Here is a 27,822-nt window from a genome sequence, read left to right on the forward strand (position 1 = left end):
CTAGTACATGTATTTTGGCATTCATGGAACAGGATGCATTTTTAATCCCGCAAGATACGGCGGAAAAGTGTCAGTGCATTCTGAATCGATAACATGACACGAAACCAGATGAAAACAGGAGAGATACACATGTAATGAATGTATCCACACTGAAATCATAGCATCAACAGTTGAAAGGGTCAGAAAATGCTTGTTGGGTTTCTGGTGTTAGGCATCGTGAATAGAGATCCTAATACGAAACCAATAAGTGCAACAAGTGTCAGTGGTTCGGACACAAAGACAGCTATTTTCAGAGTCGTGGTACTTCACCTTCTGGTGTAGGGAGATTCAAATCAGTTCGATGGAAGAACGTTCATGACTTTTTTGAAGTTTCAAGTGAACATCTAAAAAATGCGTTGAAATCTTGATAAAAAGAATATCTGTTAGACTTCAGATGGACACTGAGTGAGATATTACTCTGAATTTTCGTGTTGACTGACGTACACTTGAGTCCACACCTTTGTCGCACACGTCTCACAGAGCAGGAAGTGGGTCCGGCCATCTAATAAATATGGTCCGTGGAATTAGATATGATGTCTCATTCAGGTCAAAAAAGTTTCAGAGCAAATGTTACCTCGCAAAGTCGTCATGATTTTGATTTTCTGAGAGTGAGTGAATGAAATAGAAGTCATTATGGGATGTTACTGAATTTCGTTTGTTCACAGATCTCACTCACAAATCAGGCATCTACTAACAATGAACTCCCTTGAAGAATATGGTTCAGTATTCAGTGAAACCCTTAGGTGTTTCAAGTCCCAGAAAGCAGTTTTATGTCTACGATTGCACATATTGGAGAACTGAGTGTCTTGAAGCTAGTGAAATATTCACCCTGCGCAGACCCAATGATCGTTGTTAAGAAAACCAATGGATCCTTACTTTTGTGGCATGATTTCTCGACAAGTCTGAATAGTGCGTTAGTAGATCATTTACATCCACTTCCTCTACCGCAAGGTTTCGTCATAAAACCCAATGGTGGGAAGCATTATGCAGCAGCTTACAGTGTGAACTTTAAACTAAAGAAAAACCCTTCTTCCTAATATTTTAAGTTGGAACTAGTTAGTTCCCCTGTTTGTCTTCAATATGGCAGCTATGTGATGTCGAAGAAAAATTCACTTCTAATCAATATGTTACTCTTTCGTTTTTCCACTTGGAGTTACACCGACCCTTATTATTGTGTCGCTCTCTAAACACAACCCATCATGATTTATCAATGCAATCAATAATGTTTTTGGTTCGTCTACTATGTCTATGCCAAGGGAGTCAATCTATACACTGTTTGTTAGCCAGGCTCAGTGGGCCGAAGGTTCGTTTAAACGATCTCCGGCTGAATTCAAAACAGTTTTGGAGTCATTTACTGCCGAAGCCTAATTGTTCTGACGATGAGATATTTCTCCTCAACTTTCAAGGTTGAGTAGGACTCTCTATATCTCGATTTTTCGCGATTAGCAAATGAAACTTCATGTGTACATATATACGTCTTCTATGCATTTCATTTCCACTCAATGTATCTTTATTTTCTTGACATAAACATCACCTGAAGAGACGTTAACCGCTATTTATTCGAACCATTAGTCGATTCTCTCACTGAAAAGATGCATCATTGTAGCATCTTCAAGAGGTAAGAGTTAATACTGGAAGCCGATGACTCGGAATGATCCATTCTCAAATACTTGAAGCAACTTCTAATGTTGTCACCAATGAGCTCTACAAAATATAGTTGAAGATTCACAGTCATCGAGATATTACAAAGCTATTTAGTATTAGTTGTTACACACCTTGCCACAATGAACACAGATAGAGCAAGACCAAAAGACTTAGGTTATTTAATAAGATTAAAGCAGATTGATTGACTCTAAGAGGAATTTACAGAAAATAGGTCTATGGACCTAACTCCGCCTGTAGCTCCTCCGGGGGCTACTGCCGGTCCCAAGCCAGGGTAAAGGAGGAGGGTTGGGCATGGGGTTAGCGACCCCATCCCGTAGAAAATCAACTCGCTAAAAAAACGCTAACCAGAAAAAATCATTCAAACCATTCAAACTCTGCCCTGGGAGTAGAAGGAAAAATGACGTCTCATGATGAAAGCCGAGTTCCTTCGGAAGTCATGAAGCCGATGCACCTTCTTACAACCAGAGCGACAATTTTTATAGGTACATGGAATGTCCGGACAATGTGGGAGACCGGCAGAGTCTCCCAAATTTCTGCGGAAATGAGGAAATACAACCTGGAAGTGCTTGGAATCAGTGAAACACATTGGACGCAGGTTGGACAACAACGACTGTCTTCAGGAGAACTTCTGTTATACTCCGGTCATGAAGAAGAAAATGCCCCACATACACAAGGAGTGGCATTGATGCTGTCTGGAAAAGCACAAAATGCACTTATAGGATGGGAATCTCATGGACCAAGGATCATCAAAGCCTCCTTCAAAACAAAGAGAGAGGGCATTACAATGAACATCATCCAATGCTATGCGCCGACCAACGACTACGATGAAGACGCTAAAAACCAATTCTACGATAGGCTGCAGTCGATCGTCGAGAAGTGCCCAACCAAGGACCTGACCATTCTAATGGGAGATTTCAAGGCCAAGGTTGGAAAGGACAACACTGGATACGAAGACGTCATGGGACAACATGGACTGGGAGGAAGGAACGAAAACGGTGAGAGATTTGCAAACCTATGTGCCTTCAATAAACTGGTCATAGGTGGCACCATATTCCCACACAAAAACATACACAAAGCCACTTGGATTTCACCGGATCACACTACACAAAATCAAATCGACCATGTCTGCATCAACAAAAAGTTCAGGAGGACGATGGAGGATGTGAGAACCAGGAAAGGAGCTGATATAGCATCCGATCACCATTTGCTGGTCGCCAAGATGAAACTAAAACTCAAGAAGCACTGGACAATGGCGCGGACAACATCACAAAAGTTTAACACGGCCTTTCTTCGAGATGCTGACAAACTCAACGAATTTAACATAGCCCTCAGCAACAGGTTCGAGGCCTTTCATGACCTACTCAATGGAGAGGGAACCACCATAGAGAGCAGCTGGAAAGGTATCAAGGAGGCAATCGTTTCAACATGTCAAGAGGTTCTGGGCCAAAAGAAGCGCCATCACAAGGAATGGATCACTGTTGGTACACTGGATAAAATTGAAGCAAGGAGAAACAAGAAGGTAGCAATCAATATCAGCCGAACAAGAGCAGAAAAAGCCAAGGCACAAGCCGAATACACAGAGGCAAACAAGCAAGTGAAGAGGAGCATCAGGACCGACAAACGTAAATATGTGGAAGATTTAGCGATGACAGCGGAAAAGGCTGCAAGAGAGGGAAACATGAGACAACTGTATGATACAACAAAGAAACTTGCTGGAAATTACCGTCAACCAGAAAGACCAGTGAAAAACAAGGAAGGCAAAGTAATCAACGATATTGAAGAACAACGAAACAGGTGGGTAGAACACTTCAAAGAACTCTTGAATCGATCAGCTCCACTGAACCCACCCAACATCGAATCAGCACCCACAGACCTCCCAATCGATATTGGCCCACCAACAATTGAAGAGATCAGCATGGCCATTAGACAAATCAAGAGTGGCAAAGCAGCGGGACCAGACAACATCCCGGCAGAAGCACTGAAAGCAAATGTAGCAGCTACTGCCAAGATACTCCACATTCTCTTCAGTAAGATTTGGGACGAAGAACATGTACCAACAGACTGGAAAGAAGGACTTCTGATCAAGATACCAAAGAAAGGCGATCTGAGCAAGTGCGACAACTACAGGGGCATCACTCTCCTCTCAATACCAGGAAAAGTCTTCAACAGAGTATTGTTAAACAGGATGAAGGATTCCGTGGACGCCCAACTTCGAGATCAACAAGCTGGATTTCGTAAGGATAGATCGTGTACAGATCAAATCGCAAATCTACGTATCATTGTGGAACAATCAATCGAATGGAATTCATCACTCTACATCAACTTCATCGACTACGAGAAGGCATTTGATAGCGTGGACAGGACGACACTATGGAAGCTTCTTCGACACTACGGCGTGCCTGAGAAGATAGTCAACATCATACGGAACTCCTATGATGGACTAAACTGCCAAATCGTCCACGGAGGACAACTCACCGACTCGTTCGAGGTAAAGACCGGTGTTAGGCAAGGTTGCTTACTCTCACCCTTTCTCTTTCTCCTGGTGATCGACTGGATTATGAAGACGTCAACATCTGGAGGAATGCACGGGATACAGTGGACAGGTAGGATGCAGCTTGACGATTTAGACTTCGCGGATGATCTGGCTCTTCTATCACAAACGCAACAACAAATGCAGGAGTAAACGACCAGTGTAGCAGCAGACTCAGCAGCAGTAGGTCTCAATATAAACAAAGGGAAAAGCAAGACTCTCCGATACAATACAATATGCACCAATGAAATTACACTTGACGGAGAAGCTTTGGAGGATGTGGAAATCTTTACATATCTGGGCAGCATCATTGATGAACACGGTGGATCAGATGCAGATGTGGGGGCGCGGATCGGCAAAGCAAGAGCAGCATACCTACAGCTGAAAAACATCTGGAGCTCAAAACAATTGTCAACCAACACCAAGGTCAGAATTTTCAATACAAATGTCAAGACAGTTCTTCTGTATGGGGCAGAGACGTGGAGAACTACGAAAGCCATTATCCAGAAGATACAAGTGTTTATTAACAGCTGTCTACGCAAAATACTTCGGATCCGATGGCCAGACACTATCAGCAACAAGTTACTGTGGGAGACAACAAACCAGATTCCAGCGGAGGAAGAGATCAGGAAGAAGCGCTGGAAGTGGATTGGGCACACTTTGAGGAAATCACCCAATTGTGTCACAAGACAAGCCCTCACATGGAATCCTGAAGGTCAAAGGAGAAGAGGAAGACCAAAGAACACATTACGCCGAGAAATAGAGACAGACATGAGAAGAATGAACAAGAACTGGATACAACTAGAAAAGAAGGCCCAGGACAGAGTGGGTTGGAGAAAGCTGGTCGGCGGCCTATGCTCCATTGGGAGTAACAGGCGTAAGTAAGTAAGTAAGTAAGGTCTATGGACCTATATTAATCCTTTCACTTTGTTACACTGTGGAGGTCTGATCTCGTTTTGAATATATCAACAGAAGGTGCTGATATTACGTGTTCTGGTAGAGAATTTCAGTAATTCGCTACTCGGTGCGAGAAGGAAAACTCCAGACGTAGACGATTTGATCTCGGTTTTAGAACTTTCTTCGAATGTCATTTCAAATGATCAGTGCTAGATGGAAGGAAAGGATAAGACATATTAATACCAAAATTATCGTTTAACATATGATAAGCCAATATTAAATCACCCCGTATTTAACGGTAAGATAACGGAAATAAGTTTCGGTGTTTCAGTCTGTCTTCATAAGATAGGCCAGATAGACCTTATACCATTTTAGTCCCTCGGCGTTGGACTCGTTCCAGCATATCCGTCTCATGTTTGAAACAAGGACTCGCTGTTTGAATCCCATATTCCAAATGTGGTCACACGAAAGTCGGGTATAATGATCTAAACATTTCTTCATCCAAATACTGGGAAAGATCTACGAATAGACCATAATACCCTATGGCCTTTTGCAGCATCAGACTCACAGTGACTGGTAGTTTTGAGATCATTGCGTGGTACGACTGCTATATCTTTTTGGTTTATTACTTTGTGTAACACGGATCCACATATTGTGTAGTGATACGAATCATCGTAGTTATTTAGTTGCATGACCACATTCTTCTTAGGATTGACTTCTAGTAACCGTCTGCCCATAAATACTCCTAAAATGTATTCCACATATGATAAAATGATGTATGAATCTCAGTGACTTTGTATAAAAATGTCAAACAGACTTTGACCTCATTTTTTGTTTTATTGCGCTAACTGCGCGATGTATCTAGACGCAGAGCAAATAGGCACGATTTTAAAGGGCTAGAAAATTGTCCGAGCATGGCGACATTCACGTGTCAAGTTTATTATCTGGATGACAGGGACCCTTTTTCGTGTAATTCTCTATCGCTTTTGGAACCCATGAAACCGATATCATTTACGATTTTAATGGAGCTTCCATTAAGTAGTCAGCTTCCTGCAATTCATAAAATTCTACACCCGCCACATCGCGTAATCTTTTTAAAAACCAAAACATCTTTTTGTTTTAGCTCGAAGATAGTACACTTCAGCTGTACAAGTTCGGTCAGGCTCAATCCGAGTTCGGTTCATATCTTGATCTGGACTCTACATTACAGGAGCAATGGGAAGATTTGGAAATATCTGCTGATCAGTAAGTCATTTTTCGTTTTCATCTGCAATCACACTCAGTTCGTGTATAGTTTTCAGTGACCTTATGGTTTTTCGATCCCCAAATTTTGCGTGAAATTTAATATCATGTTGTACTAATATTTCACATCATCACTAAATTGTTGAAACAGCATAAGAACATGGTTTTGTCTTACATATCATTGGTTCTTTCAAACACCACATCCGCCACAGCTTAAATGAGGATCCAAATTTCTTCAATCAATCGTACCTCTTCTCTTTAGTTTCATCATGTGTCTGCCCGATTGTGTAATAGATGTAGACTCTGTACGATCTAGAATTCTCTCATTAGTATTAGAATTAACAACCGAAATTCAAACAGACTCACCTGATTCCTGGAATTGTATAGAATCATCATATCGATTGTGTAGTGAAACCACTGATATCTAGAATTTACATCATAGATTTTCCAACAATATCCTCCCTCACGAAATAATGTCGGGTGCTTTCGTCACAATATTATAACCAACCTGACATTCCTGATTTGTATTATCTTCTTAAATCTCAATCTCATCGGTATTAGCGAGTATTTGGGGATGCACACTGACATATAATTTGAGACACTTCACCATGTGACTTTGACTTGCATAAAAATTATGATACATATTCTTTTTGTTATTCATATTAGAATACACAGATAGATATGCATTGATATGTGTAACTAACACATGTGATTTATCTAGGCTTGATGAACCTGAGAAACAATCAAATGGAAAACATGCATCTGCCTCATACTCATTAGGATAATCTTGGACTTGATTTGGATTCTCTGACTGGGCAAACTCCATATCTGGGTAAACTGGTTCTCTGATTGCTTCAGGAAAACCCTGCTATTCCATCTGATTCACCATACCAATGACTAGGGATTCTACTCGACACACACTGATTTGGAGAATATCCAACATCTGATATAATAACATCAGAAATGTGACCAGAATTCGACTCATTTGGAACATATTTATCATATTCATTAGCAATATCACCAGAGATAAATCCATTGTGACGAGGAATAGCATTTGATATAACATCAGTATTTGATTTTTCTGAAATATTCCCCTCAAATTTATTAAGCGTGTCACTAAAGAATAGTGGATAAATAGAAAAGTCAGCATCTACAAAAACTGAATCTGGTTTTTGATCATGATTTGACTCATTCAACATTTTATTCTCAGAGTTGTAACCAATTTCATCAGAAATATGTGAACCGTTAGAACAGACCACATCTGGTACAATAACACGAGAAATCTGATAACAAGTTGGTTAATTGGAAACTTTTGTCTCATAATAATTCTGGGCTTCTATGTGACGTCATACCGCTACTCGAAGTTTTGGATAAAGATAAGTGATAGTTAGAAGCATCCAACTTAGTAGAATCACAAATTTTAGCATTAGTTTCAGGGAAATGAACCATGGTGTGACAAACTGACTGAATGTACCCAGTCTTACCACATTTAAAGCATTTAGAATTACGAAGTGCACAGGAGTTACATAGTTGGGGCTTGCCACAGAAAAAACACTTATCAAACTTGTGCTCATTTTCATAAACTGTTTCGCAACTCAATGGATTGTCAGTTGAATAACCTTGATTACTTATTGTACTGCGACGACGTAGTAAAGTAGTGGAATTCCTGATGTTCTGGTGAATCATTTCATTGAATTTTTTTCCCTTACCGCATTCGAAATTTGTATACTTGACATAGTTCAGTAGTAGTTGCTTGAGAGTTGCATAGGGAAGTGAAATCGGCTTGTCTAGAAATGCCAAAGTCTTTACTAAGCTGTATGTTTCTTTTCTGATGAATGTAAGGAAATAAGCTGCAATATTAACATCCTCAACGTCATCCTTGGACATAGCCCATATTTCGAACTTTTCCATGTAATTCTCAAAAGCATTAAAATCTGAATGTACATCCAACCGTTCCATTACAGGCTCCATCGCGACGCCAATGTAATAATTAGGAGTACTTAAATTATACTATAAACTAGTAATCCCAGAAAAAAAGCAATTTAGTCAAAAAGTATTAGATGAACACGAACGAATGTATTGTATTTAGAGTTCAAAATCAAACAGTCATCAATACAAAGGAATTATTGGTTCATATAAACACCACAGTTTGATACAAACAGATAATACCACACTAATTTGATCTGCTACAGAACAGCATTCATGTCTTGGCTAATTCATGAGTTTGATTGTATCCTAAAAGTACGTATTTGGTTAGTTTTTCAAGTCCTGACAAAGGTGCTTTATTAATACTTTGATTTAGAATGACATACCTCAGAACTACATTGGTGTTTTGTTTATGTCACTTGACTTCTGATTTGCTTACAATTGTTCACTGCAAAATGTTAGTCTTACGAAGCTGCAGTATACGCATTTTCAATTTGTCTTCATGATAACAGCTGAGCATATCTGACCGCATTATATGTCTCAATAAATTTATTTCTCCATTAATGTTTCATTAGTTAACGAGCTTCTATAACCCATTTTAAGGTATCTTAGACAAAAAATGTAGTATCGAGCGAAGTTGTTCTACGTAACAATACTTTTACTTCTATAACTTTTGATTCTATCATTTTATGGGTTATCGGTGACGTTTGACTAAGTTATCAGTCAGTCTAAAACCAGGCAAGTGACTGGATTCAGTTTCACGAATTCCTTTGCTTCAAGTTTTATTTTCGACTCTGGAAACTATAAATAGCCTGAGTGAAAACTAAAAATTAAAGGTTCAACCCCGCGTATGCGGATATGGGTTCAGTCTCATCAGTATGCTCTGATTTTGCTCAACCTTTATGAGTTCTTGTCAAACTTTATCTTTGTGCTCAAACATTTAGCTTAAAATATATCTAAAGACTAAATTTCATTGCTCCAAGAAGTGCAGTACATGTCTCTACATGTTCAGTGAATTAATAGCGAGTGTCACCAACATTTCACTAACCAATCTGTATTGGCTTATATATATTCAAAAGAAGTCTTTTAAAGCAAAATGCCTTTATTGAACACTTTAGAAACCTCTCCAGTAGGCTAGACCTTTCTGACTCTTCTAGTTTAAATTCATTAACAGTAGATGCGATGTAAATTAAAAGTCTTGAAGTTGACGATTTCACGCCCTCGGTATTTAGATATGATCATACCATTTTGTCAGTCACATTCCTCGTACTTCTTACGTTTCGCGTTTCCTCTTCCAAACAAATCCCCACTTTGGTTTCCTGGATACTTCACTTCATTAACGATTGGAAATGTTTACAGTCGCATGAAAATAGTTTTAGTCAGAATTATTAAGAAACATTATTCACTGTTGCAGTCTAACAAGCTGAAAGACTTATGTCTTTTAAGTATCTGAATGATTTAGGAGGCTCTCTGAAGATTCAGAATATTTCACTAAACGTCTGGTAAAACTGAAACTATTTTCATCATTAAAAATATTTAATATTTGAAGTAGCATCTCCCTATTTCTGGAAAACTCCTTTTCTTCGAAAGTAACCAGTTAGCTTATCAAATCAAGAAGTATTTTATGATTTCTACTAGTAAGAAACAGGTTCAATGTAATTTAATTTTTACTGATTTTCCTGCAAATTCTACTCATCACCTTTCGATTACCTTTAGTTGAACTATCTGTAGCTTGTGTTTAAAACCTGTATCAAGATAATGAACTCTCAATACTCCTTCCGTCTTTATGGATGATTAAATGAGATTCTTTGTGTCTCAGATCTCTTATACTTTCAGGACTCCAATGAATGGCGTTTGGACGACTAAATCTTGACTTGTCAATCTCACTATGTTATAAGTTGTCTACAAGAAAACATTTAGGTGGTCATTTGGTTCCTAAAAACCTATTAAACTACTAACTGAGGTTCTTCATTAGATCATGGACTGTGGCTCTGACCTACGTTGTTAGATTCAGAATACCTGGTTGAGATAAGTGATTACAAATGTTGGATGACATGGGTCGATCTCTCGATGTGACACAGATCTATACTCTCTTTATCTCGCTCTAGGACTTTAGTTCCAGTATCTCTTTTGCATATACTTTTCAATCTCGTCTTGTCAAACCATATTCTCAATGTCTGCTCTTCGTCACTACCATTTCTACTGCAATTCATTGGGCTCTTTTACTACTCATCTTGTTAATTTTACCTTGTCGTATCGTAGTACAGTAACTTGTGTTGACATATGTTTGTCCTAGGCTCCACGTTAATTATAACAGATTCGCACTTGTTGGATGTGTAAGTTATATAATTATTTTATTTACATACACTTAACAGCTACTTTTCCAATCTTATTTTATATACAGGGAGAACAGTGTTGTTCTTCGAACAAAGCTCGTTGTCCGTGTTAAAGCAATTATTGGTAAGTTTTGATTCTTAAATCTTATGATAAAATGTTTTCCTAGTTAACGCTTTAATTTGACCTTATGCAAAGTGGAAACTGTCTTTAGATAGTTTTAAAGACTGTGCAACTCGAACTGATGTACGTATGTACGGAGTTATACGTTGTGACTGACTGACTGAACCTACCATTCTATTTACACATTTAGTACCTATAGATGTATAGTTCGAAAAATATTTCTCAGTAACTCTGATATGCGACTCAGTTTCCTAGGTCATTTGACGAATGCAATTGCTACACACTAATAACAGATATCCAGCCAAGAGGACTAATATCATACGGTAAATCAGCTGAAATCAAAGATACGTTACCAGCCTGACTGAAATGTACATCTTGCAACAACTAAAGAGGTTAGGATAGTGTATAACAAAATGCACATAATTATCTGTCTGCATTCGTTAGTTAATTGCAGCCAACCATGACTGGGCTCACATCAATTATGTTAATCTTGGAAACCTTGTACAGTTTTGACCTTAAGTTTGTTTGAAGCCAAATTTGTATATTAGATTGAGTATCACTGTCGAATTCCTAACTCTAACATAGTAATATTCGTCACACGAATCATGAGGATGGTGAATTCCATTGGGTAGCTATGCTCCTGTTTTCACCATCACTAGGATCTTTGTCAAATGAATAAATAACTTTATCACAGGAATGTAATGTTTTCTCATTTGTCAGCCAATCTAATTTTTGACTGTTCGCAGGATTTAAAAGCTCAAGGTTTTCCGTTTCGACAGTATTTATGATTGCAAATAATAGACGACTAAATTAAAAGAGAATTACACAGCTACATTGTTTCACTTTGTACATTAAGGGAAACACCTTGTCAGAGTTAATTTCCAATCTGTCCAATTGTATACCAGTCATTATAAGACAACACCAATGGTTCAATGCCTTCCAACCATTAGGTTGTTTATTCGCATCATGTAGCACAGTTAGTTTGGACAGTCAGGTAGTACCATAACCAACAGACATAAACAGTGAACCTCAAGACATTGTCGTATGAACCTGTATTTGACAAAATAGTCGAATTGTTACTATTATTTATTTGAAGAGATTTTGTGCAAATTGGTTTGATTTGTAGTTTGTAATATTCACAGACTAGTGTCATTTGTGGCACAGCTCAGAATCAGGCAACACTGGGCAGTTGTTTTGCCCTAGTGTGGAATTCTTCAATAGTGGCTATCTGGGTTCGGATATGTCGAGTCAAACAATTTTCGGTAATTGAATTGGATGATCGTTGTACTATATTACAAAGTGACTGAAGTTGTCATTGTACCATTGGACGCCAGCCCAGCGGTCCTAATGTTTGAGAAGTCGCCTCGAAACTTGAAGGTATTAGTTTCGAACCCTGGTAAAGTCGTGTGTGTACACTACTGAGAAATATCATGTTAAGAACATCTATCCAGTCCCCCCTCATTTTCAGTGATACTTTAAATGAGATCAATCTGCGAATATTGCCTGTTAGTATTATTGAAACTAATAAATTACGACAGTGTGCTGTAGAATTGCTAAACAATATAAAGAAAGAAGTAGATAAACGTGGTCAAGCAACATGATATAGATAAGATCAGTTAATACTCAGTTTATATGCGAATTCCCCTGGACTTGCATCATATTTCTGATCAGCGATCATATCTAATCTGCAGATATTTATCAAATAAATTGGTGGAATTTTGTTAAGTCCAATATGTTTACTCTAATTTTGGTTACATTGATTAGTTATCCACTTATTAAATTAAGAAATTATAATCTTTAATACACTACACCAGTAAGCTTCAAGAAATTGCATAACTTTCCCCAACTGAAATTACATAAAACAAACAAGCATTCTCGATACTAGAGTAGTAAAAGCAAGTTAAAAATAAATTAAAGGATGTTTCTCTCCCCTCTCTGAAAGAAAGTCAAGTGTTTTGTATCAATTGTGAATGTTACTAATGACTAGAAAATATACTTACTTACTTACGCCCGTTACCCTTCGTCGAGGAGCATAGGCCGCTCACCAGCATTCTCCAACACTGTTTTGTAGTTGCATAATATTACATCATTTCAAAAGTAGAAGGATATATATGAAGGATATATATGAAAAACTAAGTAAACATTCATTAGAGTGTTTATATTGAAATGTAGACAGTAACATATTAAGGAAATTACAAGTAGATTTATTTCCCATAAGTGGTATTGAAATCTAAAGTGATTTTCGTAAACTTGTCAATTAGAAGTTGCCTACTAAGACACTAAACCTAACGTTTGCTGATAAAAACAAGTGAAAACTATATAATCACAATCATATTTACAAAATAACAGTTTGTTACATTTGATTATATCCTATAGTCTAAAGATTATGGTTTTTATACGCTTAGTGTTTCTTATCAATGACACTATTGTGAATTATGAATAATTTGAGTGAAATCGCCTTTAATTTTAGGGTTAAAATTAAACGATCGAAGGATAGATAATATCAACTTATCATAAATCATATCCTAAATGTTCATTACAATAATTCGACTGTGTAAAGGTCGATTTATGTCTTATTTTTTATGGCAAATTATTGGAATAATTAAAATAAAGGTTTAACAAGTTTAGTTACAATTTGAAACTTTGGATTAACTCATCTTTAGTCTGGGAATCACTGAAATATATCGATGGCGGTACACAATCTTACCACAACAGTTATAAAGATAATTCGATCAAAATAACACTAGAGGAGGAACTAATGAATGTGAGTAGGTGTTCAAAAAAACAACAGATACCCACAATCATTCAAGTCACTCAAAATAACATGATTTAATTATGCTATTTGGTTAGATATTTTTTGAGCATTTCTAAAAATATAACGATGTTTACAATTGATTGATGACTAAAAAGTTACCAATGTTATGTTCGTATGGTCTATTAGTGCTGACTGATTTCGATCGATCAAGTTGCAATACGGACACTAGTCTGTGACTTGATACCATGTACATTAAGTTAGGGCATCGGAGCTTGATGTGTACGTCCTGACTGATACTATGGGTATGTAAAAGCATGACAATAATCATTTCTCAGTGATCGGTTAATTGTAAATATCTCAGTTCCATAGGAGTTCAATTACGGGTCAAATAACTCATTGTTAACGTCTCAAACTGCGAAGACTACTAATCAAGAATTCAATTAATTTCAGTAAAATTTTCAAGGAACTCTATTTATGTGAAAATTGTGCATTTCAACCAAATCTGTCTAATTCAATCTTTATATCAATGTTAGTCTTTTTCAATTCACTGTACAATCTGAAACTAAAACAAAACGTTTAAATGCTACCTCAAAGCATCAAAGTTCCGCAGAATTTCTTCTCACCTTTTTCCAATATTCCACTGTCTAAATACAGTAGAATTTTACAATTAACTGTTTTCACTGAACATTATACTTTGAAGAATACTGTGTTATACTCTATTGTTTATAAAAGTAAATGTAATCTCAAATTACCTATTGGATTCTTTACAATTATAATTTATGTTTTTCTTCTCCCTATTAGAAAAATTATTAGATGCTAATGGTCGAGAGTTAAAACGTTCACTGTTTTCATTAAAACAAATATTTCAGGTAGGTATATTTATATACACATTTCTTTTTAAACTAAGCCTATTTATTTTGATCATGAGTAAGTTCAACATTATCTTATCGATTCAAGCTCAGTTACTCTAATAGTGAATGTCTATATATATATATACCCAAGTACTGCATAGAAATTCATATTTATTTATGTATAAGACAAACTAGCCGTCTATATAATACACCTTAATATGTCATTTAAATATGCGGATACATATGTATATAAACAATTCATGTTGCGCGTAGTTTAAAATTTTTAAAATTAAATAGAATTTTCAATTTAGAAAATTTTCATTTATATTCCCAAAAGTTCATAAGTAATATATAGACATAAAAAAATGTTCTATTCTTGTGACGGCAAATCTTTCTTTAGAATGTGTGCTCCACTTACATGGAAGTCGGTTCATAGTAACTTGATATTATATCATTAAATTGTAGAAAAATCATGAATATATCTTTTGTCTACTTGTTTTTCTTTTGAAATTTAATTTTGTATCAACCAGTATACAGAGCTACTACGATATCAAATCGCTTACTAAATAAATTTACGAAATATACACCAGTCGGTTTTTAAATTTCAGAGGATCATTGACTAAAGTGCCCTTTACTGGTTTTTCCTTCAATTACTTAATATCGTTGTGTTGAATTTACAAAGTAAACAGAGAGGCTAATCCAGTACTTTATTAGTATTACTTATTATGGAATCATCTGATTAATATATCAACAAAAAGATACCATCAGAGATTAGCAATCCGGTGAATACTGTTTCAAATCCGCCTAATTGACTATTCGTTTTTTTAAATCTAAATTATTTGCATTTTCCTTTTGATCTTTTATTTTTGCTTGCATTAGGATGACAAAGACCTTGTACATGAATTTGTTACACATTCCGGTTTAGATTGTTTAGTGAATGTTGGCTCCAGATCAGATCAAAATATACAAAATTATATTCTTCGAGGTGAGTAAAAGTAGACTTTTCTCTAATGGCTATTCAAAAACATTGTCGGAATTCAAATATACTTGAATTACAACAACGTTCAAATTGTTCTCTTATCAATATTATTTTAACTTTCTAAATACCAAAGACTAATTAGTCATTAAAAGTTGGAATGGTGGATGTTAAAGCAGCTAGTACAGTTACTCTTCAAGCCCTTATGGTAAATACCCGAGTGTCTAAAGAGAATAAAAAACCTATTTACCAAGTCCATGTTTGTTCACATGGATCTAAGTCACAATTTCTTCGTAAGGTTCGACTGTAATAATTGACTTCCATAATCCTAGTATGATGAGCATGACTCAAACTCAATACCTTGTGTTTTAAGGTCAAGCACACTAAACCAGTAACCTTAAGTGTTGTGTAGTGCTACCACCACTGTAAAGGAGTTTGTTAACGGCGAAAAATAATAGACTTCACTAGGATTCCTCAGTTGACTGTTTATTGAAAAAGTTACGTATAAAGTATTTTTTTTATTGACGTTTAGCACTTTCTTACTTCTTAGATTATTTGTTTCATAAATATTACAATTCTAGTGGAGATCAACCCTAAGACATATAGTTTTTAAAGAATTTTCCTATAATTTTTCAAGTGTTACAATAGTAAGACAATTAACATTGATGATAAATCTTAATTATACAAATCTTAAAAGGCCAGTCTTCATTAGATCTCCTCTGCTATTAAAGGTATTTCCTGTTCGTTCTTATCGTGGACAACAAGTAATATATACTTATTATAACGATATATATTGTCACTTTATCGTGAACTAGACGTAAGTTAATCTGTACTGCAAGCACATAGATCTACACTCACTATTACAAAATCAATATCAACGAGCAGACAAATGAATTGTTACTACAATGTTGACAACTTCATCAACGTTAAAATGAAAATTATAATGTGTGAATTAAGCAAATAGAATATGCAAGATAGTAGAATGAATGTGGAATGATATGATGAGATATGTAGTGATATATCTGAGGTTATCTATCAGCATGAAATCAGACAATAAATGTATGCAGGGTTTTGGATGCATACTGCTGAGAAGTCCTTTAATGAGACAAAACGGCCATCCAATATTTCCAGGTTTTTAATGGTGCTCTAGTCAAGATCAGCTGGTAATTTAAACTACAATATATTAATTGTCTTCATACAGTTTTCATAATTCTTTAAATATATATTTTGTTTTAAGCTTTGGGACAAATTATGCTTTATGTTGATGGAATGGCTGGAGTGATTGAACATCCAAATATTCTACGATGGTTATATTCTCTGTTAACGTCCAAAGTAAGCTAATAACACTTTCGATAGAGAAATCTTTTATGTGTATTAAAGCTTGCCGTTCAATTATCTTTGGTGATTTGTGCCCTACTTTACAATATACATGTAATATATATATATATATATATATATCTTCGAATTATAGGGTGTAAATGACATCTATAAGTCTCTAATCTGAACTACAATGATACAAATTATCAACTTTAATCAAATATCTATCTAGTGTTTCATAGTCAAGAGTGATTTTCCAGTTAATGTTAGTTTATGACGAAAGCCTAGTAAAATCGAACACCTCTAAAATGTATGAGTGTCCATAAAATTTCGTTAAACATGTTCCGAATTCTCTAAATGGCTTTTTAAAGAATTAAGTCAGACAGAAAAAGGTATATGAAACATAACGTAATTATATGATTAATTCAAATTGAAATACCTTTTGTCATAAACATGAACTACATAAGTTGAATCATGGATAATGAATGAGCAGTGTCAACAATAATATAAACTGGCAATCAAAAAGTCAAGAAAAAATGTTTATCATATTTTGGACAGTAACGCAATTAAATGCAGAATATGCGTTCCGTTGTGTTTTTTTTATTGGATTTGTCGGTTGAATATAGTCCCCTATTCAGGAGTAAACACTTCCAACTGAGACTTAAATCTATTAACAACAACTATTCTTTAGTTTTGCTATTCATATCATAAACTGACCAGTTGGCTTCTTTTGTGTTACCTCGTTTGTAAGGTAAGATGGAAATCAGTTCACATAAAAGCCTACCACTTATCTAGTGCCATTAACTCTTTATTATTTTGTCTACTTGTTCTTTTTTTCAATCTATTTCAATATCATGGAATTGTTGGGATAACAATGAATGTTGAAATTTTATGATTATTACGAATAAAACATATTTTCAGTTTCGACTTGTTGTGAAGACTGCACTCAAACTACAACTGTTATTTGTTGACTATGCTGAAATGAATGCAATGATTTTTGTGAAATCTGTAGAAGCATATCATGCAAATACACGTAAGTTACCGTGTTTGATTTAATTATTCACTACTTTGTTTATTGTCTTCAGGTCTACTTGAATTATTGATTTATTTCAAGTGTATATAATGTTTTTTATCTTAGTGTGGTTCGACGCTCGAAATAGTTAACACTTGATTACTAAGCTATTAACATCCACTACAATCTGTCTCAAAATGAGGATAATTAACGAATACCATAACCACCTCGAAAATTCAGAATCAGAATTTGCTGAACAAGACAATATTCATGAAGAAAGAGAATTTGTGGAAATTGTCCACGTTCTCACAAACAGCTGTAGAATTACTGAGAGTTGTGAGGTATATGAAGGTTATTTTGTCATACATTGGAGTTCCTCAGAAATACTTCGTGACGACCTCGTCAGAGATTAGACTCGAGACTTATAAAACTCGCTACAAAAAAGAGACTTTCAGAGTACTTAGTCAACATCTAGTTATCCACATCTAAATTTTCAGTCAATTCATAGTATTGTGTAAGGATCAAACGTTCGCACCACGGTCTAACTGAATGACCCAAGCTTAGTCGGGTTTGTATATTGTAATGCTTCATGAATGTTAGCAGATTTTTCTATTATTCTCCGTCACTTCGTAGATATAAGTCACGATGAAGTGGAATTACTTGATGTTGAAGTTGCATCTGGAACTTCATTGACAGAATATAGTCAATAGTGAACTCTAGACAATTTGAAGTTTTTCTGACGACTCATAAAAATCAATATTTCCGACTACAATGCTGATAATGATGAATTATTAAGATTGATAATAGCCCATTCAATCTTAATTTTCAACCACCAGACTATTAATTTTATTATTTCATGAATGAAGCTCAATTAGTTGGCATAAGTTTATGAACCTAGAAGACAGAATAAAAAAAATACTCAACAGTGCGATGCATCATGAAAAAGAGCTGAAAAAAGTATTACGATTTAATGAAGAAATGTTTCTGTCACCGAAACAGAGAAGAATTGACAACCATCTTGTTTTAAACATTGGGTTATTTGTAATTGCTTAAGTTTGTATTTCCCAGTAAATAAAAATTGCAGTTATGACAAACACACAGCTGCTGTTTGCACATACTTTGCATATTGTAACAACGTTTCATATTCCACGTTATTAATTCAATATATCGTGGAAAAGTGGACGTAGTAGACCGGGATGTTTACTGTTTATGTAATGAACGAACACAGAGGTGGGGACTACCAATAAACGTCCTTATTAAACTACAAAATCTCTTGGTAAAATATAAGAGCCATCCTTTGAATACTACATTTGCAAAGTTCCTTCATTTGTCTTTCACATTTCATATGGTTCTTCTGACTCACAATTCCTTTCTAATTCTGTTTCTGTTTTCTTCAAGTCGACCTTCTTAGCCTTCTGCTGTCAGGTTTTCCACTTCCGATTGGTGTTACATACTACTTATGTCGACAGACATAAGTAGCATGCACCATATATATATATATATCGATAGATAGATAGTGATTATCAATATTTAGCATATATTATCGTGAATTTTTACACAGTATCTGTGTATGCGTAGTCGTACATTCTCATCAGTTGTGAAAATTGTCCAACTCCTCTACAATCAGCAGTCGACTATTTGCCACTCCCTAGATTATTTGACTTTAACAAGTGCAGATGACTTCCTATCCTTATTTTATGAGTTGAAAGCCAACTAGTCAAACCTATTCCCCAGAGTCTAATGTTGTTTGACTATGTAAATCTATACGTAAATTGTAAAAGTTAAGCTAAATGTATGTTCTCAGCACAAAGAATGAAATATAAATATTAATTTTTCACGTTATAACACGTTCAAACAGTTGGATCCATCAATCTGATCTATTTTCTTTGTACAATTGATTGTCTTTAATGAATCTGAACAAAATAGCCTGCAGAACAGTAACTATGTATTCATATGTATGAATTTCGTTCGCACTTATTTCAGTTGTGTAAAGTCTACCATGGATAATGTGAAAATGAAACAGGAAATCGACAGTTCATTAGTGAATAACTGGAAAGCTTTTAAAGTAAAAAATTATTGTAAGTTTACATGCCGACATTAAGAAATTAAAGTATTAATACTCCATTAGTTTCAGTAAAATTTAATTTATTTAGGTGTAAAAGCAGAATGTTGACTTTCAGCCTGGCATTTTAAATGGTATTTAAAAAATTTCACCGAATACTTAAAGACAAGGAGTATTAGGCTGAACGATCTCTATTGATACTCTCTTCATCAGACCCTAGAGTTATCAATCCAAAATTTATACGCTTGTGTTACAATAGACGAATCATTAAACTTGAATTAGTCCATGTCAGAGTAAAATTACACTTACTTTATATACTTAAAGCACTTGGTATGAATTCAAAGAAACTCAACTCATTTTTTTAAAAATGATACATACAGCTTCTCTGTTTACCTCAGCCCAGATTAGGATCGTTTCCAATTGTGTCTCTTCCACCTTTATTATGGTTTGCACTCTCTTCAACGACATCTTTCTAATCCTTAATTATGCGTTCATCTTTTTATTTTAGTAATTGTTATAATTATAATTATTGGCACTACAACATTGAACGTAGTTTGAGTCTTCATTGACTACTTATTCAGAACCTAATGGCTCTTTTTTTCTGTATTATTTGAATAATTCTAGAAGCAAAACATTTTAACATTTACGTGTGTTGTTTTACGTGATCAAAACGATCCCCTTAAAAGACACCTTTTTCTGATAATATATGAAGTTGTAGAGATAAGTGGATGGGATTTATACTAACATAGGCAAAAGTAATGATTTTGATGGTTCTCTTGGACAGCGGGACCCAGGACTCTTGTCTCGTCCTATTTGGGAATTGTCAGCCAGATATACCAGCACTCAAGTGTTGGTGTTCACATCTGGACTTGAATCCAGTACCTTTCGCTATAAATTATCAACATTTTATCTATTTAGTTCACATAATCATTGCATGTTCAACGGAGGGGAATTTTAATGCATATATAGAGAAGAAGGAAGGCAATTCAATGAGGAAAATTTTCTTTTCGACGATTTCATTTACCTAGGCTGTACAGTCCTACTTATAGTTAATTTTGTTTCTTAAAATAGTCTATTGTAATATAAAATCGTGTTGAATAATTGGAAAATCTTCAAGTAGTATCTTGTCATGAATCGAAAATCATAAATTCAGACGAATTTATCTAATAATCGGCTAGAGGAAATATGGTAAGGTGAAGATACTTATCCACTTGATAGCTACTAAGATCAGAATAATTAGAAGTTGTAATAATTGCTAATTAATATCTGTGAAAGCAACTGAAAAGGAGCAGAAATAAAATAAAAAACGATAGATCATGGAAGATAGAAAGAGAGGTTAAGATCATGGAAGAATAAGGGACTTAACATACTGTTTTCGTATGCAACGGTTAGGCTTGAACTGGTGGATAGCAATAACCTCTGTTGTTCATAAGTTTTCCATCTGCATTCCTACGGAGTCGATTCTCTTTGACTGTCCGTATGATTTCTAAGGAGGCTTCTGGTGAAGCGGAATGACTAGAATGTACTAGATGCTCTGAGATTGACTTTTTGACTGACTACTTTAATCCTGTGGAAAACCAGGAAGGACAATGTTTGGAGATGCGTTTCAAAACAGTTCGCTTTTTGAGGTCAATATAGCCTGCTCTACTTGAGCAAGTAAACTGATAGAGTTGGCTCAAAGCGAGAGCTTATCATTCAGGCAACTGAGAATCATATGTTGACTAGAAAAGATGATGCAAAGTTCGGCCCAATAGAACAGTTTTTTCTCAGAGATCTTGAAAGTCTGTTTCTTCAAACTTTCTGCTGCAGTATCTCCTTTAAACTGATTGTTCATGAACAGTATGTTCTTTAGTGTCAGGGACACTCTCACGTTATTGTTTAAGCTTCTGGTTTTTCTTAATGAATCTAGGTGGATATTCTTTAGTGATCACTATCTTCCGCACTTTATCAAGTTCGATATTGATTATATATTCGATACAGATACGTCTAACTCTTATATATAAGGACTGTTTGAATGTTTCATTTTTGATATCGTGAACTGCAGTTTATCAGTTTCTTTTGATATATGTTCACCATGAGCTGATTGCCTCGATATTCTCATTGTCATAAACTTGTAATATTATTAAATAAGCATTGAAAATTATAGTTATCAGCCCGAAATCACCTGTAAATTTTGTTGGGACATGCAAACTGATATCAACCTGTGACTAATAGAAACTAATTATAGATTCATATTAGTTCGATCATTTAAAATTTTGCTTGCTCGGTATATTTCACTCTGCTTTAAAGCCAATGATATCTGTCTTTTGATAACGTTTCTTCCGTATATTTCTAGGTAATCTATCAATATGTACTAAACTAGTGCATTAGATTTTAAGGCATACTTTATGATATAACGGCCAATAATAGTAAAAAATAATTCAAACCTAGTTAGTTAAAGGGGATTTAGAACTCACAACTTAAAAATCGTAAGTCACTTGCCTAAACAACCCGGATAGATCCGATAAGGTTTTCTGATTATGAAATGTACATTATTGTATACTTTTTCTCTGATGGTCAAAATACTTTGTTGCTGAATGAAATACCTCATATTCTTAATTAAAATTGATCTTTTTCTATTGAATGATTGTTAACCTTTTAAATTTACTGAGAAATTCCAAAGTTGGTGCATACCTATTTAGGTACTACCACTGATTTTCATATCTGTTTGCACCATAGTGATTAGTGATGTTTAATTTATATAACTACTAGTTTTCAATCACCGAGTCCCAAGTACTAACTCCTCCCCATTTATACTACCGTCTTAAGCATTATGGTAGCATCTTTAATATCTGATCACTGGACATAAGGTATAACAACCACCAAGTAAAATGTACGTTCATCGTATTTCAATGTCGTTTGCTAGGTTCATGGAACTTATGTATCATATAAAAACTATTTTCATCTTTAAGAAAACTGATATCAGTTGGAAAATCACTGAAATATTTAAAGTTTTAAGACAAGGATTACTGTAGATCACAAACTGATGAAACGGGGAAAATACTTTCCATGTAATTCCAACCTAATAGTTTTAAAATATCACGTTTTCCACAAAACTTGAAGATTCCTAATTAACCCATATATGTATGCTAGTGGGAGCGCCTTCTGACTCTCGCTGTTCCTGGTATCTCTCAAACCAGGACGATCGAACTATTCGCTGCTTTTTCATTTCCATTGTGTTCCAGATGGTTTCACTTCATAATGAAATTTTTCTTCGAATCACTTTATGTTCGTGTTGAGTTTATTAAAATAAAACTTTCTTTCGTAAAAATTCTCATTACCCACTTGAGTAATCATCATCATTAACTAATCTTGTGAACAAACTAATAATCCATCACGTGAAATTTCTAATCAACTGACTAGATACCATCCTACCCACTAACCCACTCTCACCATAATTGTGTACAAACGAAAACATTCACTATACGCCTTGTCAACCAACCAGCTGACCTTGGCTTTCTTGTCATGAGTTAAAATTTTCATCATCAAACATGTAACACCCAGATCAAGGTAATCAGAAAAGACAACAACAAGAGAAGAGTGAATTTTTAAAGAAAATAGACAAAGAAAAAAGCAAACAGACAAGCTTTGTATTGTTTCACAATCAAATGAATTAACAGGTTTTTTATATTATGACAATCGGATTAAGTTTATCAAAAAGACAATAATCATCAACATTTTGTCAGCTTACATATTGTGTTACAATTCATTTACATTCAGTATTGTTGATGACAAATTGCCTGATACTATTAAATTCACTCGTGAATAATGTTATTCGAGGTGGTGGTTGTTAAAAATTTTGACGAAAGTACTTTAAACTGTGCAGAGGTAATCTGTAAGAGTTTGTACTATCCTGTTGTTCATATTATGAACTGTAATTCAGTGGTCGTCTAGCTTAGATTGACTCACGAATTCAGCTTTGAACATACTTCAATCTTCACAAATCCCCATACTGATAATAACCATGTACTCACCAGTGATCAGCTTCATGATAGATTTCCGGGAGTTATAGTGAAAATTGGTGACCAGTAGAATCGAATCCTTGTTGGATATGAGACAGTTATCCACTTCAGACAATCTGTGAAGGTTTGCGCAAGAGCATGAATCGATTGACCTTAAACATTAACACCATTGGATGCTGACTCAGTGGTCTAGAGGTTAAATGTTCGCGCGCGAGGCCGAAGGTCCTTGGTTCGAGTCCAGCATGCGTGGTCATGGATGCGCACTACCGGGGAGTCTCGTACTAGAACGAAACGGCCGTCCAGTGCTCCCAGGTTTTCACTGGTGGTCTAGCCTAGATAGCCTTATAAATTCGACTTTAAACATACTCAAAAACATACTATTCACTAATAAGAACAGAAAATATCATCGGTATGATGCAATATCAATTCATTCTATTTAGTTGACTGATTTAATAACATCTTAAAATATTTTGCGTCGTACAGCGAGATAATGTACAAATCGGTGTGTGTTTAATATGTCCGAATAATGTTTTGTTGAAATCAAGTTGTTGTATTATGAAAAATCATTTATACAGCTTCAGGATACTTTATCCTCACCAAAGCTATTTTAAAAAAGTGTTAAACATTCATCTTGTCTAGATTCCAAAATACTTACTTACGCCTGTTACTCCCAATGAAGCATAGGCCGACCACCAGCATTCTCCAACCCACTCTGTCCGTGGCATTCCTTTCTAGTTCTATCCAACTTTCGTTCATTCATCTCATGTCTATCTCCATTTCTCGGCGTAAGGTGTTCTGTGTTCTTCCTCTTCTCCTTTGGCTTTCAGGATTCCATGTTAGGGCTTGCCTTGTGTTGCAGTTGGGTGCTTTTCTCAATGTGTGTCCTATCCACTTCCAGCGCTTCTTCCTCCACTGGAATCTGATTTGTTCTTTCCCACAGTAGGTTGTTGCTGATAGTGTCTGGCCAACGGATCCGAAGTATGTTGCGTAGACAACTGTTGAAGGCGTAGTTAAATTCCAAAATAACGGCATAACATTCTTATTTGCTTCGTAAGGTCGAAAATTTCTCAATCATAAAAGTAGATAAACTTAAATTATCTTTAAATGGTAAGGTTTTTTTTTCGTCAGATGAGAATATCAATTATAATTAACAATGAATCAATAATGTCACTTATCCATCTAATACAGATTTCAACTATATAAAATTACAAAAATCTCTCTACAAAGCCCCCTTCTAATAATGATTATATGCTCGCTAGTGACTGGATCCATGAGGTATTTCCTGGAGTTCTAGTGAGAAGCAGTGACTAATGGAGTTCAACCAGGTCTGTTGGGAGATATCAACTCACTTCAGACATTGAGAAATGGTCGCTCAACTTCGTGGATTGATTGAACTTAGACATTAACACCGTTAAATGCCGGAGCAGTGGTCTAGTGGTTAAGCGCTTGCGCGCAAGACTGATAGGTCCTGGGTTTGAATCTCGCGAGACAGGATAGTGAATATGCACTGCTGAGGAGTCCCACAATAGGATGAAACAGCCGTCCAGTGCTTCCAGGTTTTCCTTGGTGGTCTAGCTTCAATTGACTCATGATTTCAACTATGAAAATTATTTCTATTTAATAGAATAACTCATTTATAATCATAATAAAATACCTTCTATCATTTGTTTATATTTCATAATATCAATGAACAATTATTAATCATAATCATAACAATTTCATATTATTGACATAATTAATCGATTTTTATATTTTTACTGGATGCTTTTATATATATCAGTCGTCTTTCTATATGTGCACTCAAAAATACATACATACACACATATACATATACATCCATATGTATGTATATATGTATGTATGTGTATACTCAAGTACAAAGTATTTGTTTTTAATATTTTTTTTTCAAATTTTACATCAATTATTGATTAGGCGCACAAATATTATGATTTCATAGTTGGTTAATTTAAAAGAAAAAAAAGAGAAAAGTATTTTTTTTTCTTCTTGACTCATTCATGAATTATTATTATTGAATTGAATATTTAAGGTTAATTACAAAAATGATTTCATTTTCTAGATTTCATCCTTATCAATAAAATACAATCGGGTTTTTTTTTCTTCTGTAAAAATGATTAGTCAATCAATATGACAATAATTGAAAAGAATTATGGTAATGATAAAACAATATCATGTTTGTCTAGTCCTTAATGTTAATTGAATTCCATTGATCAAGTAGTAATTTGGCTATTTGTTTGTATGATCCAACTTTGTGTTCACTATGTTCAGATATTAAGTGATTGAAGGTAGTAGAACTACTTATAGAATTTGAGCAGCATTAAGAACTTAACAAAAATGACAGTAATTGGTACACGATGATCAATCAGGAGCTCATTGATAGAGTGTTATACTGAGTGACCTGTGTTGAAATCCACTAGCGAATACCAGTTTCTTCAAGATCGTTAGTACACCTTGCTGACAAATGTCAACTAACATGTAAGCTAAGTCAGGATTTTCTTTTGTTGCCTCCAACCACTTGAAATCTATACAATTTGACCATCATTAATGAAAGAATATAAAATTAATCAACTAACAAGAGATAATAAAACGAATATGAATAGATCGATTGAAATAAACACCTTCTAACATCATTAAGAACGACTTAGAGTATTTGGAGGGGGAATTCAATCAGAATATAATAAACGATCAAAGAGATATCTTTAAAGAAAAAATGTATAAGGATTTAAAATAGTAATCATAACAGCTTAGGATCAAAGTTTAAAAAAATACATGATATATTTCTTCTGTATAGATTAAATAAAATGACATCACGTAGGTAACCAAAACTCCTACCGTTTAAAGGAGTTAAAAATTAAGAAATATTTGGATAATTAACGAGAATACTATAGAAACAACATAGAAAACTATATGAGTTATATGTGCATATATATATTGAAAATAATTATAGAATTCATCCCAGTATACATTTTTCCAATTGTTATGAATCGAAAATCATTTAGGTAGTCCATTTTTCACGATAATTACATCATAGAGGAATCACATGGAAAGCATTAATTATTTGTAAGTGAACATCCTGTCGATGTATGAACAATGTATTTAAGATTAATTTCAGTGGCATAACAGAGCGATTATAATCAACTGCAACGAGAGAAAAGAAAACGGGAAAAGAGAGAACACAACAGCAGTAACAATAATTACTATGATAGGTGTATTTTCAAACATGTGCCAATAGGTTTCAGAATGTACTATTCGAGTTAGGTGCTATTTAAATTAGGTAAGTTTATGTAGGACGGTGTAAGTGTAAAGTATCTTCAAGAAGAGAAGTCTAACAAGTACGCTTATTATTGACAGTAGTTGAACTTTGTTTATATAATTTCATTAGTAGGATTTAAAATACTCAAACGTGTAAGCTCATTTAAGGCATTTTCAGAAGAAAAGTAAACGTTGATACAACGAATAAATGATGGGAATGACTTTATTTCTCGAAGAGATTGCGGTAAATTATTCCAGCAGTCATAAGTACTGTATACTAATGTTTTGAAAATCATAATTTACACCACTACTCTCTCAAGTTATAATTATATAACATGCATGCACGTCTTTATTTTTCATATTACCCAGCCTTATAGAATAAAAATTTATATGGTCACGTCTAGAAATGTAGCACAGGGTCAAGTGAGTCATGAGAGAATCTCACAGTGAATATTTGTTCCACCAAAATTATAAGTACACCTTACTGGTGTGTACTTAAATACTTAGGTCTGGATATTCCTTCCTATTGTTTTCAAACATCTGTATATATACTTGGAAATTTGTGGATATTTCTCCTCGCAAAACGAAAATGCTTTTTGAAAGACAATCTAGTAAATAACTTATTATTATTGTATTTCATTCTACAAGAAGTGAATCCACTTTTAACATTTTTGATCCATATCGAGTATCTACGCTGATTAAATTATCATCACTAAATTTTTCCAAAACATAATTCAGTAGTGTTTGCAGAACATAAACTGAACTGAAGCATAATAGATATATTTTGGTTACATCACAATGAGTAGAAAAATTGTATTTCTG

At 34.8% G+C, this 27,822-nt stretch overlaps 1 protein-coding gene across 2 annotated transcripts in view; it reads left to right on the top strand.

Annotated features, from left to right (window-relative positions):
* Positions 1-6,045: 6,045 nt before the first annotated feature.
* Positions 6,046-27,822, top strand: part of Smp_161110.1 (putative fh1/fh2 domains-containing protein (formin homolog overexpressed in spleen) (fhos)) — a gene marked incomplete at both ends in the record, with an annotated part of 66,479 nt that continues 44,702 nt past the window's right edge. For both annotated transcript variants that reach the window (XM_018789981.1, XM_018789980.1), the window contains 7 exons: positions 6,046-6,216; positions 6,255-6,376; positions 10,704-10,759; positions 14,313-14,380; positions 15,242-15,347; positions 16,576-16,670; positions 17,577-17,688. In XM_018789981.1, the coding sequence (XP_018655370.1) occupies positions 6,046-6,216; positions 6,255-6,376; positions 10,704-10,759; positions 14,313-14,380; positions 15,242-15,347; positions 16,576-16,670; positions 17,577-17,688 (730 nt within the window). The remainder of the gene's footprint in view (positions 6,217-6,254; positions 6,377-10,703; positions 10,760-14,312; positions 14,381-15,241; positions 15,348-16,575; positions 16,671-17,576; positions 17,689-27,822) is intronic.

This window comes from Schistosoma mansoni, chromosome W (assembly GCF_000237925.1).
Source record: "Schistosoma mansoni strain Puerto Rico chromosome W, complete genome".
NCBI classification, from domain to species: Eukaryota; Metazoa; Platyhelminthes; class Trematoda; order Strigeidida; family Schistosomatidae; genus Schistosoma; species Schistosoma mansoni.